Source organism: Perca fluviatilis, chromosome 23, assembly GCF_010015445.1.
Source record: "Perca fluviatilis chromosome 23, GENO_Pfluv_1.0, whole genome shotgun sequence".
Classification (NCBI taxonomy): domain Eukaryota; kingdom Metazoa; phylum Chordata; class Actinopteri; order Perciformes; family Percidae; genus Perca; species Perca fluviatilis.
In genome coordinates this window covers 18,840,280-18,856,397 of record NC_053134.1, presented here as the reverse complement: position 1 = coordinate 18,856,397, position 16,118 = coordinate 18,840,280, and the positions used below count along the sequence as shown (strand labels likewise).

The following is a 16,118-nucleotide window of genomic DNA, read 5'->3' as shown; positions in this document are numbered from 1 at the left end:
GATGCAGGGAGGGGCCCATAGAAAATGGCTATCTACAGGGCCCAGAATTTTGAGCTACTTGCACATACCTTGAACTGGTAAAATAAGCCTTAACATATTTTTAGACAGGATTATTCATGGTTTTTTTCTGCTGTTAATTTTCAACTTTTTCATTTACATCATTGATAGAAACTGATATGGTTATAAAGCTAAATTATGCATAATCTAATAATGCCTCTGAACCAGATGGGGAAAATCCAACATCTCTTTTTCTTGAGAGCCTAGTCTTCCATGAAATGCATATGTAAATATAATGTGAATGGAATATTTAAAATGTTTTTGCCCATATATGTCCACTTTCTCACCTGGTTCTTCCAGGTCCCTCTCTTTGTCCACTCTCTCTCCATCCTCCTCTCTCCCTCCCACTGTCATATCACTGACAATCACATACAAAACATTTTGTAATACATTTTCTCTACAGCTATTCATTCTAGCATCATTTTGGGCCCTCCTCACATGAGGGCCCTGGGTACTCAGTCCCCTTTTTCCCCCCAGTCCGACGCCCCTGGGTATGTGTGCTGCAATAATCATGCTTTGTAGTTGCCATCTTTTTTCACAGCAGATGCCTTGAATCTGTTGATAGTTTGTCATAATTGCATGTCTCAATCTATTTTCCCCAAAACTCATATATATATATATATATATATATATATATATATATATATATATATATACACACACATATCTTATAGGCTACCTAGCCATTTTCTCACCTTGTTCATCTTGCTCTCTCTGCCCTTCTCCCTCTCTATTCTCTTCAGTCCTTTGTGCTGTCAACCAGAAGGCAAATGTAATCAACAGAGAATGCATTGTGTAGGCTACCAAAGGTTATACATTCACCTATTTATAACATATGTGAATATGGGGTTGCTGTTCAGTGCAGTGGGATAATGTTAAAGGCTTATCTTATAATTTCTCACCTGATCCTGGCTGTTTTCTTTAAAAAAAAAAATAGCCTATGATTGTAGCATTGACCGGCATGATGATCGGCATATGTCAGACTGAACTGCCGGTCGCCGGTCACCAGCCGATCTATCGGTGCATCTCTAATCCAAACCAAACAATTAACGAAAGAAGAATTACAAAGAGGAAAGTTTAGAAGTTTTTCAAGGATACTGAAAATTAACCATGGTCGTAAATACAGTGTTCCAGGCTGTAGGCCTACAGGGAATGCTATGAAGGTAAATATTGTGCAAAAGGTGAGAGCTTGTAGAATGCAATGTGAGAAATGCAGAACAAAAAATCTGAACTTGTATGTTAAAATTTGCACTAGTAAAAAAAAATATATATATATATATAATTGGGGAATGGGGAAAGCAGGGTTTTTTATCGCCAGGTCTGTCCGGCTTACTTATGTAGCATGGAAGCTTGGTGGAATAGCAAGCTAGCGTTAACTAACTAGCTAACTAACCAACCAGCCCGCTTCTAAATAAATACCTTTTAATTATCTTAACAGTTTTTAACAGTCAAACTGAAACACTCGCGGTGAGCTCCAGGTCCTGCAGCCGCAGACGGACCGTCATCAGTGGGGATCGGCCAGCGTAGCAACATTGCTATTGCCAGAAAGCTTCGCTGCCGATCTCGACCCTCAGTCGGAGCTCCAGCGGGACACGGAGAGGAGAGCCCCGCACCCGGTAGCAGCGGCACATCCCCCTGGAGCTCACCGCCAGTGTTGGTGGAATAGCAAGCTAGCGTTAGCTAACTAACCAACCAGCCCGCTTCTAAATAAATTTTAGTTATCTAAACACTTTTTAACAGTCAAACTGAAACACTGGCGGTGAGCTCCAGGTCCTGCAGCCACAGATGGACCGTCATCAGAAGGGTAACACGTGCCAAGTTCCACATCCCTGCCGAGACTTGCATCCACAAGGGAAAATAATGATTTTATAAGGCAAAGTAGCTACTGTTTAAAAGCTAGGCTATATACATTTATTTGTCATGTTCATCAATGATGATTATAATTTTAGAACGTTTAGAGACATCAGTGTTTTATCAGACTGTATCATTTCCTTGCTACCTGGATGCAATTTTCAGTAGCAATGAGGGTTAAGAGATGCATTATTTGGCAGAAATTAATGTTGCTGCCCACGAGGTGGATGTAATTCTCAGCATATATGAGTGTTAAGGAACACTCATTCTGCAGAAATTATTGTTGCTGCCCAAGCGGGTGCAATTCTTGGCAGGGATGCAAAATGTGGGCACAACATCAGCAATGCAAGCTCTGGTCATGGCTGGGGGATGGGCCGCTGCAACCGGGTGTGGGGCTCTCCGTGTCCCGCTGGAGCTCCGACTGAGGGTCAAGGTCTTGCCTTCCTCAAACACCTTAAATAGTGCTCTCGTCGTCCCCGTCTTCTTTGTTTTTGCCAGTGCTGATGTTGGCGTGTCCATTTTCCATCGCGTTACCCTCTTGTCCATTTTCTTTAGCCTGATTCCTCAGTGTTAACTTCTGTCTCTTGACAACTGTGTGGTAGACGCCTCCCCAGAGCATGTTAGAGAGGAAGTAGAGTCCAGTAATCAACCCCAAGAATGTCATTCTGAAAGTAAAGTACATTAGAACAGGTTACGTTTAGTTTTTTACTTCATTGAAGGGCTTTCATTTTGATTTTTTTGTCTTAGTTCTGAACAAAAAATTATTCTATCAAGTGAAATGGCTATACTATAGTAGCAAACCGAGTTAATAGTGTGTAAACAACTGTGGGATTGGCGAGAAAGTCACTGAAAGAAAAAGAGAGCTGTAAGTCCTAGTGTGGTTTAAATGTAAAGCAGATAATTATCCGCTGTAATGAAGAATATGACTAAATCAAATGCGTTAAGCTACCGAAGCAAGATGCTCTCAGCTTACCGCTGCACGTCAGCCAAGCAGGAGGCAGGACAGCTGAGCCGGTGCAGACAGTTTAAAGATTAAAGTGGAATCCGCTCCACATATGCATAGTTATGTCCAATTACGTGTTCAATGTAGCCAGCCTGTCAGACTGGGGATCAGATCGCATATCTGTGATCTTGAGTAACCACGATTCGATGATTTGAAAATATAAGCGATCCCCTAAGCCTATATGAAAGTAAATATGGTGCAAAATACGAGCCCGTGCCGCACCCTACTAGGGCTTAGTTGGGGTCAGCAGCAATACCTTTCACTCAGTCTGGGCAACACGTGTCTTTTAATCTTAATATCTACCTAACAACAACTTTCTCTATAGCCCCTAGTCTCGCATTGCCACAGCACTGTGGAGAAGGGTCTGGCGAGTCCACACAGCATTCCAAAAGTTGTTTTATTTTGTTCTATCTGTCTGGATTTATTCTGCAGAGATCTGAGAGAAGGTTGACCATAGTCCTCATAAATCGACTGGAGTTTAAAATGCCAACACAAAGGAAGCCCAGGGCAATGGATATCCGGGCTAAAGAGTGAAATCCAGCAGAAATTCCGTCAGCAACGGAGCAATCCCGGAAGTGGAACGTCGTGGATATAGACGACAGAGCCCCAAGCTCCCAGGAGCCACATTCTAATTAATGATGTGAACTATTACTGCAGGTTCTGTTGTGGTTGTGTATACTTCTGTTGGGGTTGTTTAGATTTTGGTTTCCTGTTTGTATATTTCGGTTTCGGTTTCCTGTATTTCCCTATTGATTGTTTATGTTTCTGTACTGTGGGTTTTGTTTCCTGTTGATCATGTATGTTTCGGTGATGATTGTGGATGTTTCCGTTTCCTGTTTTATTTTGGTAGTCTGGTTTTCTGTCTTGTCTTGTCTAGTTTTACTTCTTGTGTTTTCCCGCCTGTCTGATTTTTCTGCCCCGCCCTTATGTGTTTCACCTGTTGTATCACCTGTTCCTTGTTTGCTCGTTACCTTTTGTATTTAGCCTCTGTGTTGCCTTTGTTTTGTGTCAGATCATTGTGTTTGTTCCTGTCATTTCTTCCCATGTCAGTTTGAGTCAAGTTCTGCACTTCCTGGATTTCCTACTACCTTTGTTTTTTGGATTCCCTGTTCCTGTTTTCTGTTCATTCTGGAAGAAGTTTTTGCCTGCAGCACTCAGGACTCTTTCTGTTGGTTTGTACTTTGTGTGGAATAAACCCTCCTGCTCAACCCACTTCTGCCTCCTCTCTGCTTTTGGGTCCTCAACTTCTCTGAATCATAAGAGATTCACAGTATTCAACATTTGAATATGAAAAGATAAAAGGAAACTGTGTACTTACAGTCCCTGGAAGAAGTGAGGCAGGCCTATGAGGAAACCGCCATGATCACACAGCCAATTCCAATCATCCTGGGACGATGGAGGTTAGCACCAAAGTAGCTCACAAAGGCTACTACCAACAGGTTACCTGTAAAGGTCAAAATAATTACAAAATAACTATGAATGAATTATTCCTCAAAGAAATAGTTTGACATTTGTGAAAATACACATTCAGTTTCTTATATAGAGTTAGATCATTGGACTTGTGTAAATGTGAAGCTAAAGTCAGTAGGCATAGCTTAGCATAAAGTCTGGCCTGGCTCTGTCCAACAGCAACAACATCCACTAACCAGCACCTATAAAGCTCACTAATTAACATTTTACATCTGGGTTTCATACAAAAACTAGTCTCCATCTCCAGACCTTCCTCCACAGCGCTGCGGAGGAGGGTCTTGCTAGTCTACACAGCATTTCGGGATGAGAGGAAAAACCTGTTCTGGTTTATTGGCATTTCTTTAAACCAATGAAGATTGGTGCCTCTGCTAAATAGCCTCGGAAAGGAACTTGTTTTGGTGGAACGTGCTCGTTCAAAGGATGTTTTAGTCGTGCAACAGTAAACTCAGATTGGACAGTCAGGCTAGCTGTCTGGATTTACCCTGCAGAGACCTGAGGAGCCGTTAACCGTAGTCCTAATAAATCCATCGGAGTTTAGAATGCCAACACAAAAAGGAAGGTCTACACATTTACAAATCACAGTACAATTGTCAATCTGAATAAAGAATTTGGAGATTTTTTTTAGACATTTGTAAGAGGCTTTTGAATGACTGTATTAACAGACTCCTCCTCCCATGATGGATTAGGATCACACACAAGACCTACAGTACTTCATACCTTCTTTCAACATTGATTGTATTTACTTTAATTTAGATTAGATTGGTTTGAATGTAATTAATGTAAAACATGATTGATTCTTATCTTCATTTTGACATCATGATAGACAAAGATTTATTGATACAATACAAAGTCTGGGTTATGGAGAAATGTTTAGTGAAATCTTAAATCTTTCTTTGCATTACCAGTAAATCATACTTGTGTGTGCAGCCGACCAGCTGTAACCTTACCACAAAGATATTAGAGATTTAAAGGGATTCACACTGAGCTATAGGTCATAGACTATTCTGTTAATTTGTTACAAGAACAGATGAGGCTCCACAGGTACACAAAATTTAATTTCCGCCACAGTAATAAATCAATGTTATCAACCAATATTAATTGCTAAATTTTTTCATATGATCAGAAAGCATGTAATAAACTATCACCTTATTAACAAAGTGAACCAATAAAAAAACAACTCACTAATGTAGGCCCCTGCAACCATTTTTCTTCTTAAAAAGCACTTTACTGATTCTCAAATTTCATTTCAAAATCTCACATTTTATCGGATCAAGAGAAAAATTAGGCTTTTTTTTTTGTTAATGCTTTCCCCTCATCAGGTGCACTATTTGTCTTTCACGGAATACTGACAGAGAAATGAAATACCAAGACAACTGGGTAAAGAAAATCTTTACAATGAGATTTTATAACTCGGCACAATCACATATCCATTTGTGTTCACAAACGTGGATTTAAAAGATTAAGGCTGTACATGAAGTAGTGAGTGATATTCCCTGACAATTTTAAATACTAAGTAAGGGTAACATGTTACCGACCTTGAAGTTGGAGCAGCAAGCTGTGTTTTTATAGACTCTACACTCACGATGCTGCCGTTTGCTCAACGGAAAGGAATTAGAAAAACACACCGCCAAAGGACCTGCAGAAAGACACCAAGATTATGAGCATTCATCTGATTTTATCAAATCGATTTCTTCAAAATATACATGTCTAAATGAACTACTTTCTTCCTTAACGTTTTCTTCTTTCTTCAGTTAAATAAGGTAACTGGTTAACAATGTCAGTGTGTGTAGCAGTGTGATGTTATAATTATTGTCAAAGTTTTTATAAAAGTAATTGTGTGCACATCCCACCTTCTGGCAGTTGCAGGACAAATGAAAAATACTAAAGTGAAAAAAATGTAATGTCCGCAACACTGCTTTAAACTCCCATATTTATTACAAAAGCAACGTTTCGACCCTGGTGGGTCTTCTTCAGGCAAATGGTGGACACATTTGATGAAGGGATATATGTAGGCCTTACAATCAGCTGACCCACCATATGACTTCAATTAGTTTGATTAGGTCTAAATAGCCCCACTAAGTTTAAAGCAGTGTTGCAGACATTACATTTTTTTCACTTTAGTTATAAGAATTGTCCCCAACCTGTCATACAAGAAGCTTAGAATTTAAGATTTGTTACAAACTTTACATTGTTAGTCATTTTTCTGATCACAATACTGACAACTTACCAGTAATTTACACTGAAACACAGGTAAATAGTACAATATTTCCTCAGTGCATCTTAAAAAAAGACCTTACTGTAGAGTTAGAAGGGAAAAAACAGAAAAAGTATTTACCTGAGATGAGGCAGTGGTAAAGTAGTGACTACAAACTTTGGTGATGAGAAATGTATTTGGTTTATTTGATAGGAAACAGATTCAGTATTTGCTTCAGTTGAAGGACAGATGGATTTTTCATTAAAATTGAATACATTTGATTTGGAAATCTAAAGGATACATTACAAAATGTTCAATGTTCAGTACAAGCTGTCCGTACTGTCAGGTTAGCCTTAAGCTGCTTCCAAACTGACCAGACTGCTGACCGTTGACAGAAAAGCAAGTCGAAATGATCAGTCTCCCCGTGTTGGTCCAAAAAGTGCCACAGAACACACCAAAAAGACGAGACGAGACGTAATACATCTCTATAACAGCAGGCAGCGCTAATCTGTATTGTTGCCCAAGAAATGAAAACCGGCAGCTGATAGGACGAACGCGTCACATGGGTTTGTTTTCTAATTCAAAGCCAGACTGTCATGGCGGCCGTTGAGAATACGATCTCATATTGTACTAAAATAGTTCACTGAAACATGTTTCTGAAAACATTTTAAGTAAGAAATAGGCCATGCAGTTGCTGAATCTGTCTTCATTTTTGCTCAACAAAGGTCAGTTTAAAAGATTTTCGTCAGATTTTGAGAGAGACTAGTCACCTCATTCCGCTCCCCATTTCCAGGTGAGTCCCGACTACCCTGTCTCCGACTAAACGTGTCTGGTCGGCCAAAATGAACGCCGACAGCCCCCCAAACTGACGACGGCACGGGACACACCGAACAGATTCGAGTCACTGACCTCGCCAGACGGTCCAACGGCCGCTAATCGGCCCTGTGTGTCAGCACCTTTACAAGGAAAATGACATGTTGTAAGCCATGCTAGGTCTACCGTTGAAGTTATGGGCTAAAATTGGGAAATTGTCAACTATGTTACCTTTCAACTAGGTTACCCAGAAGTTCCAACTTATGAAGTAAAATACTTTTTTCTTAATGGGAAATTTATCCTCAATTTGAGCTGCCCACCTGTGATCGTATGACTCAGAATGGATGTTTAAACCAGGTCCAAGTTGGGTTTAATACTACACCGAAAGAAGACACATACTTGTATGCATATTTGGTTTATTTGATTGGAAACAGATGTAGTAATTGCTTTAAATACAGAAAAAAGCATGTTCAATTGGAGGGATTTTCGATTAGTAATCCATTAAATTTGAATACATTAGATTTTGATTTGGAAATCTGAAGGATACCTCCAGTCTGAGCTGGCCGTACTTTTCAGCGCAGTATGCTGCAGGCTCGGCACTCACAGCTGGTGATGTGCTTGTAGGTGTAGGGTCTGATCTTGCGGTCAGAGCACTGCAGAGTCGCTGGTCTCTTCTCTGAGCTCGACTCCTGACAGCATACGCACTTCTGCTCCACCTGCAGCTCATCGTGTAACACGACACTTACGTTGCAATGAGCCAAGGCACGGGGGGGGGGGGGAGAGAGACAAGATGTGTTATTGTAATTTCACCAAGGCAAGGCAATTTTATTTATATAGCACATTTCAGCAACAGGGCAATTCAAAGTGCTTTACATAAATTATTACAGAGCAATTAAAAACAAATAAAAAATGTAAAACTAAAATAATATACGAGAATAAAATTCACAGTGCAGTATAAGAAATTAAAGAAAGGGAACATCAAAAAGAATGGTATAGAGATGTGTTATTGTGTCAACCAGAGTTCAAATTCAGGAAAGTCTCTAAAATCCACATGGGAGTCCTCAGTATGAACACTAAAAACCTCAAAATGTGTTAATTGGCTGTGCCATAACTATTGCTATTCATAAGTGATTTCTTACCTGGGCTGAGACACACATTGGCCCTGACACACAGGTATCTGCATGACGGTGGTACAGTTGTCTACGGTAACACTGATACTGGTCACCTTCGGAGCACACCTCTGGTTACCTGGAGTCAGGGGAAATTAATACGGGTGGCAATGTAATGTGTGGGAGCAAAACACTTGGGAAAATGTGAAGATGCTGTTTTCCTCTTTATTAAGTTAAGACTTGACTTACATGTAAAGCAGCAGTGTTGATCATCCCAAATTCTGTCCTCCTGATGAATAGATCACAACAGCTAAATGTTAAATGTTTGTTGTTCTACCTATTCTTTACACACTTAACTATGGCTTGGTTTAGTGTATCAGCTTTGGTTTAAAAAAATCTGTTTTCACATGGTTAACTAATTATGTACCCCGTGTAGCAAAAAATATTTTTTTCCCACACCCGATTAATGTGAATGAAAAACTTGCTTTAGCTGGTAGGAATTGCAGTAATACACAAGTTATGACTGTAGAATAAGGCTTGTAAGATGTTACAGTTATGAGTTTTAAGCAACAGCAGGGGGTGTGCAGTACCTCCTGACACTCTACTGTGGGACAGACTCTAGTCTCAGTCTGAATACCCTCTATGCTGCAGTTATATGACATGCAGGGATGGGCAGCATCCGTCCATCTGTCTCCAACCTACACACACAATGACAGATATCATGACAAGACACAACAGTACAATGATTCATTCCAATGTAAAGTCTGCAAATGTGTTTTTTTCCAACTAAGGGAGAAGAAACACCTGCCTTTACTGTTATAAGATTAGATACAACATACCTTGTATGTTTTTCCTTGATAACTGCACGTCTTCTCAACTGAAATATTTATGGTGGTGGAATCACGTGAGGAAAGGAAAGTCTCTGAGATTAAACCAATTATTGTAAAGTATGACGTACTAGTGCTTACCACAAATCTGATCACCACAGCAAGAGGTGTTTACCAGCACAGCATTGGGGTCACAGAGGGAAGCTGGCTCAGGAGGTTTTGGAACACACTTCTCTGTGCGAGTCTGGTTGTTGCATGTACACATATTACAGCCGGACTGCCATACCTCACCAGGCTGGAAGACAGGTATAGAAATACTTTTTCAATCTAGAATCCAATCTAGAGTCAGAGATTTTATTATTTCCGCACTGATGAGACAAAGATACTCACCAGTTTGGGCTCACCGAGTGGTCCTTTACAATCTGATGGAAGAGCCACAAACTCTACATTAACACGAGTTATGACAAAAAATGTCTAGGTGTGAGTGTCAGCCTTATAGGCCATGTTACTCACAGGCACAGTCAGACACACAGATGTCAGAGTGATTTCCTGCCCTGAAGAGGCCGCTGGGACAAAAACAGCCTGCCTCGTTTTTCTCGAGGGAGGCTCCTGGATATTGTTTCCTGTATAGCCAAATAGGAAGACAAATAGAAATGGTGGAACGCTTGACAGGGGAACATTTAAGGGTGTAAGGGTGTTATTTAGTAAAAGTAAACTTTGCAAACCCTCCATCGCAGAAGTCATCCAGCTTGTTATGACATTCTCTGTAAGCCAATCCTTTTGGACATGTCACATCTGAAACATGAACAAGAACAAGTTATCATTGACATTTTTAATTAAAACATCATTACAGGTCCATAAAACACAAATGTGTGAAAAAACATTAAAAGATACTGTACGTACCACAGCCTCCATCAGTCAGTCGTCTCCAGTCAATACAGAAACCAGCCTTCTTGCATTCATCAACAGCTTGTTCTAGTGAAGAGCAAGGACCATTTCTGCATGAATCAAACTCACAGTTCTTCTTTTTAGAGGTCAGATTCATGTACAAGCTGCAATTTGAAAAGACTCTGGGGAAACAGAATAGGATAGATTGTAAGTCAATAGTTAAAGAATATACCAATATACAACGTACAACTCAAAACATACACAGAGAGACAGACAGCCAAGGTTAAACACAATTGAAAATACAAGAAACAATATAGAAAACTAGCATATGTTTTCTAGGGTGGTACTAGGTGGTTGCTAGGTCACTACTAAGCGGTTGCTTGGAGGTTGTTAAGCTGTAGCTTGGGTGTATGGGGTGACTCTGGGTGGTTGCTACTATGTGTCTGCATTAGTCACAGAAGTAGCTCTTAAGTAAAGGAGAAGATTTGTGCCTCTCTTTGATATACAGTGTGAGCAAACACACCGATTCTCAATTCTACCACCAAGTGTGGTAGAATGTAAGTGTAAGTGTGTAGCTTACGGGTGGTGTAGCAGATCGCATAGTCTGCTCGCAGGGCAGGGGGTTGGAGGGGATGGGGTAGGGGGTACATAGGTACAAGGTATGTCCCTTGGTGCAGAAGCACAGGCTGGCTTCAGCGGGTCAGCGTACACCCAGTCAGAGGCCGTCTTATCACAGCAGCTGTCTTTCTCGATCTGCCCTCCTTTACGGATGCATGATCCACCACCACATACACCTGGAGAGAAGATGGAGAGCTGCAATCTGATGTCTAACATACACATATACATTTGAATTGACATAAACAATATATATACAGCTTTTAGCCACATTTAGCACATTTTTATGTTTCTCTGGCCCGCATATAGACCATATAAACTGCATGCAGACATTCCAGCAAACAACCCTCAAACATGAAGCATATATGCTATCTAAAAAAATGCGAGCAAGCAAACTGGGTCACAGACAACAAGTTTCTTTGGGATTAGTGTTTCTTTTTGCCCTCTAGTGGTCAGAAAGTGTTTAACACAGCTTTAAGCTAAACATAATATAAGCTCATTAAAGGTGCACTATGAGTTCCTGCATGACTTCACTTCTGTTGACGTTCCAAGTAAATACCAAACAAAACAGAGCAAGCTCGTCCCTCCCCCGATGTTTCCCTAACTGTCATGACTAACTGTCACTAAGCCCCACCCCTCCCCCAACCATCTTGTAGGTGATTCACTGGAACTGATTTGTTGTATTTTGGTGCACAGCCTGTGCCCCTATTGTTTGTTTGATGTATACGACCCCTGTGTTGTCTCGCGAGACCGGGCTTTTTCACAGTGTATTCAGGGGGCAAGAAGTTAGCGGATCAAGGAGAGATGCCTATGATTTAAGACAAAAATGAAATTGCGCTGAAACCATACAGGAACTCATAGTGCACCTTTAAGCAGCATGTTGGCTACTGTTGAAAAAATGACAGACAAGATTAAACTAAAATTCCCAATAATCTGTGAGATTTTAAGGGTTTTTGCATTAACTGAAAATCCACTCTACACACAAACAACTACTGTTAAAATGGATATACAATATGCACTTCACCACACACATGGACCATCCCTTTTAATCCATTACCCACCACATTGTCCCTGGGTGTTGTTGAGGAAGTGCTCCATAGCCAGACTGACCACCAGGGTATAAAACGGACTGAGTGAGATATAAGAGCGGACCTCTGGGATGTAGATTGACACTATGTACCTCGTGGTCTCAAACCTCAACCCATGCTCCTCATATGGCGGCTCAATGGTTACGTTGTTCAGAGTGGCCTAGGGCAGATTTCATCAATAGCAAACCAACTTGCTCATTCTTTCAATAGAGTATAATATTCTTAAATAGTAGAGCTTAAGTAAAAAAAAACATTCTTCATCAAAGAAAATGATTATCAGCATCTTTGTAGCCAAATAGCAAATATATTGTTTAAGGAGGCATAGTGACATAACATACTATAAATAAATACAGTTGTATTGTATCCTACCTGTACTTCAAACATATCGGGAAGGATACTGAGTGTAGCTATGTTGTTCTGATATTTCAGGATGATGCCTTTAGCACAGGAGCCTTGGAGTCCCTGCACACAGTAGAAGTTGTCCACAGCAATGGTCAGATTATGACGTGGGGACTGCTCCTCCACCAGGATGTAGGTGCAATCGTCCAGGAAATCATAGTTTACACCTTGGAAAGAGATGTAGTGGGGATCTCCATATAGCTCACAGCGACCTAGGGAGGGTAAGAGGTGATTTTAGTAGGTATGGACAGAAAATGAGAAATCTATTAAAAAAAAGGATTAGCCACGTCAGCAGCATGGCTATAGGAATGGCCTTTGGTAGGTCGGTAAATTCACTACTTTCGTGAGGACTAAAATATCTTAACAACTATTGGATGGATTGCCATTGAATTTAGTATATACTGTACATTCATGTATCCCAAAGGATTAATTGTAATGACCTTGGTGATCCCTTACTTTATCTCTAGTACCATCATCTGATCAAATTTTACATTTGTCCAATAAATCATTACCCAATACCTGCAAAACATTTCCATCAGCCTCAACTGTACGTTGTGGTTCGTGCTGAGTGGCAAAAGTTAGCACTCTAAACAAAGATAGTGACCATAGTAAACATTACCTGCTAAACATTAGCATGTTAATGTTGTCAATGTCAGCATGTTAGCATCAGCATGCTGATAAATGAGGGCCGACAAGAGCAGTGGCAGAGACAACAAGGATACACTTACAGTCACACTTCCATGTTTCACAGCATCCATCTGAGACCCTTGTGACTTGGTTTCTGGGGCAATTTGGAATTGTAGACTCTGGACAAACCACCGAAGTCAACTCTATCTTCCCATCTGTACAGTTTTTATGAAAGCAGTCCTCTGTCCACGTCTCACCGCAATTCCACTGTTCTCTCCTCTTCAGGTCTGTACACTTACACACTGGTGGAGTGGAAGTGTGCAATGTTTTTTCTGCCGTCACTGTTGTGCCTGATTCTTCAGAGGTTGTCAGTTCAGTGGTAGTAGTACCATTTGTAAATTCTTCCATTGTTGAAATCTCTGTGGTATATGTTGTTGGTGGACCCACGGTATATGTAGATGTCACTGAATGAGACTGTGCTGTTTCTGGGAAGGTAGCGGGAGAGGTCAGTGTTTCAGTTACTTCAGTCGGACCTGAGGTTTCAGCAGATGTAGCATTGGTTTCAAAGGTGGTTGTTGATTGAAGTGTTGTTGCTGTTGGCTGTTTTGTTGTTGGTTGAAATATGCTGGTATCCGTTGGTATAACTATCTCTGTGGGCTGTGATTCTGTTGAGGCAGCAGTTGTCATTGAAGTAGTGGTGCTCATTCTAGTCGTAGATGATGTGGTGCTCGAGCTAGTAGTGGTTCCTGCTGTGTTTGTCACTTCTGTAGGGGCTACTGAGGGTACAGTGGTAGTTGAGGTAGTTGTTGGTTTAGAAGTGGTGGAAAGCCCAGTTGACCATTTTTCAGTAGTAGTTGAGACATTGGTGATCGTTGTCATTGGTGTAGAGGTGGTGGGGGGCGTTGTTAACCGTGTTTCAGCTGTAGTTGTTGGTGTAGTGATGGTGGAAAACATGGTTGGTTCAGTGGTAGTTGAAGCAGCTGTGGTTGCTGGTACAAAGGAGGTGGAAAGCACAGTTGACCATTTTTCATTAGTAGTTGAGACATTGGTAATGGCCGTCATTGGTGTAGAGGTGGTGGGGGTCGTTGTTAACCGTGTTTCAGCTGTAGTTGGTTTAGTGATGGTGGAAAACACGGTTGTTTCAGTGGTAGTTGAAGCAGTTGTAGTTGCTGGTACAGAGGTGGTGGAAAGCCCAGTTGACCATTTTTCAGTAGTAGTTGAGACATTGGTGATCGTTGTCATTGGTATAGAGGTGGTGGGGGGCGTTGTTAACCGTGTTTCAGCTGTAGTTGTTGGTGTAGTGATGGTGGAAAACATGGTTGGTTCAGTGGTAGTTGAAGCAGCTGTAGTTGCTGGTACAGGGGAGATGGAAAGCACAGTTGACCATTTTTCATTACTAGTTGAGACATTGGTAATGGCCGTCATTGGTGTAGAGGTGGTGGGGGTCGTTGTTAACCGTGTTTCAGCTGTAGTTGGTTTAGTGATGGTGGAAAACACGGTCGTTTCAGTGGTAGTTGAAGCAGTTGTAGTTGCTGGTACAGAGGTGGTGGAAAGCCCAGTTGACCATTTTTCAGTAGTAGTTGAGACATTGGTGATCGTTGTCATTGGTGTAGAGGTGGTGGGGGGCGTTGTTAACCGTGTTTCAGCTGTAGTTGTTGGTGTAGTGATGGTGGAAAACATGGTTGGTTCAGTGGTAGTTGAAGCAGCTTTAGTTGCTGGTACAGAGGAGGTGGAAAGCACAGTTGACCATTTTTCATTAGTAGTTGAGACATTGGTAATGGCCGTCATTGGTATAGAGGTGGTGGGGGTCGTTGTTAACCGTGTTTCAGCTGTAGTTGGTTTAGTGATGGTGGAAAACATGGTTGGTTCAGTGGTAGTTGAAGCAGCTGTAGTTGCTGGTACAGAGGAGGTGGAAAGCACAGTTGACCATTTTTCATTAGTAGTTGAGACATTGGTAATGGCTGTCATTGGTGTAGCGGTGGTGGGGGTCGTTGTTAACCGTGTTTCAGCTGTAGTTGGTTTAGTGATGGTGGAAAACACGGTCGTTTCAGTGGTAGTTGAAGCAGTTGTAGTTGCTGGTACAGAGGTGTAGGAAAGCCCAGTTGACCATTTTTCAGTAGTAGTTGAGACATTGGTGATTGTTGTCATTGGTGTAGAGGTGGTGGGGGGCGTTGTTAACCGTGTTTCAGCTGTAGTTGTTGGTGTAGTGATGGTGGAAAACATGGTTGGTTCAGTGGTAGTTGAAGCAGCTGTAGTTGCTGGTACAGAGGAGGTGGAAAGCACAGTTGACCATTTTTCATTAGTAGTTGAGACATTGGTAATGGCCGTCATTGGTATAGAGGTGGTGGGGGTCGTTGTTAACCGTGTTTCAGCTGTAGTTGGTTTAGTGATGGTGGAAAACATGGTTGGTTCAGTGGTAGTTGAAGCAGCTGTAGTTGCTGGTACAGAGGAGGTGGAAAGCACAGTTGACCATTTTTCATTAGTAGTTGAGACATTGGTAATGGCTGTCATTGGTGTAGCGGTGGTGGGGGTTGTTGTTAACCGTGTTTCAGCTGTAGTTGGTTTAGTGATGGTGGAAAACACGGTCGTTTCAGTGGTAGTTGAAGCAGTTGTAGTTGCTGGTACAGAGGTGTAGGAAAGCCCAGTTGACCATTTTTCAGTAGTAGTTGAGACATTGGTGATCGTTGTCATTGGTGTAGAGGTGGTGGGGGGCGTTGTTAACCGTGTTTCAGCTGTAGTTGTTGGTGTAGTGATGGTGGAAAACATGGTTGGTTCAGTGGTAGTTGAAGCAGCTGTAGTTGCTGGTACAGAGGAGGTGGAAAGCACAGTTGACCATTTTTCATTAGTAGTTGAGACATTGGTAATGGCCGTCATTGGTGTAGAGGTGGTGGGGGGCGTTGTTAACCGTGTTTCAGCTGTAGTTGTTGGTGTAGTGATGGTGGAAGACACGGCTGTTTCAGTGCTAGTTGAAGCAGTTGTGGTGGGAGTGGTGGACGTAGAAGGGGTGGCAGGTGTAGTGGTGGGTGGAGGTGTAATGGTGGGTGGAGGTGCTGTTGGAGTAAAGGTGGAATTGAGGTGTGGTGTTTTTAAAACAGGTTCTGGACCCATAATATACTGTAATCTAAAACATTTAAAAAGCTATTTGCCAAAAAAAACCATTTTATATTTTTTGTATTA

The 16,118-nt window shown here is 41.5% G+C and overlaps 1 protein-coding gene across 4 annotated transcripts in view; it reads right to left on the bottom strand.

The window, feature by feature from the left end:
- Positions 1-1,757: 1,757 nt before the first annotated feature.
- Positions 1,758-16,118, bottom strand: part of LOC120553630 (mucin-19-like) — a 31,809-nt gene continuing 17,448 nt past the window's right edge. For 2 of the 4 annotated variants that reach the window (XM_039792259.1, XM_039792255.1), the window contains 17 exons: positions 13,043-15,991; positions 12,285-12,526; positions 11,889-12,075; positions 10,793-11,006; positions 10,228-10,394; positions 10,050-10,119; positions 9,838-9,947; positions 9,715-9,746; positions 9,466-9,619; positions 9,337-9,374; positions 9,088-9,195; positions 8,747-8,786; positions 8,528-8,636; positions 7,993-8,129; positions 5,917-6,017; positions 4,230-4,355; positions 1,758-2,573 (listed from right to left, as the gene is read on the bottom strand). In XM_039792259.1, coding sequence (XP_039648193.1) covers positions 4,341-4,355; positions 5,917-6,017; positions 7,993-8,129; positions 8,528-8,636; positions 8,747-8,786; positions 9,088-9,195; positions 9,337-9,374; positions 9,466-9,619; positions 9,715-9,746; positions 9,838-9,947; positions 10,050-10,119; positions 10,228-10,394; positions 10,793-11,006; positions 11,889-12,075; positions 12,285-12,526; positions 13,043-15,991 — 4,673 coding nt within the window. In that variant the 3' untranslated portion in view covers positions 1,758-2,573; positions 4,230-4,340. Of the gene's footprint in view, positions 2,574-4,229; positions 4,356-5,916; positions 6,018-7,787; positions 8,130-8,527; positions 8,637-8,746; positions 8,787-9,087; positions 9,196-9,336; positions 9,375-9,465; positions 9,620-9,714; positions 9,747-9,837; positions 9,948-10,049; positions 10,120-10,227; positions 10,395-10,792; positions 11,007-11,888; positions 12,076-12,284; positions 12,527-13,042; positions 15,992-16,118 lie in introns of those variants that run through there. The other 2 variants (XM_039792256.1, XM_039792257.1) reach the window with 2 other exon arrangements.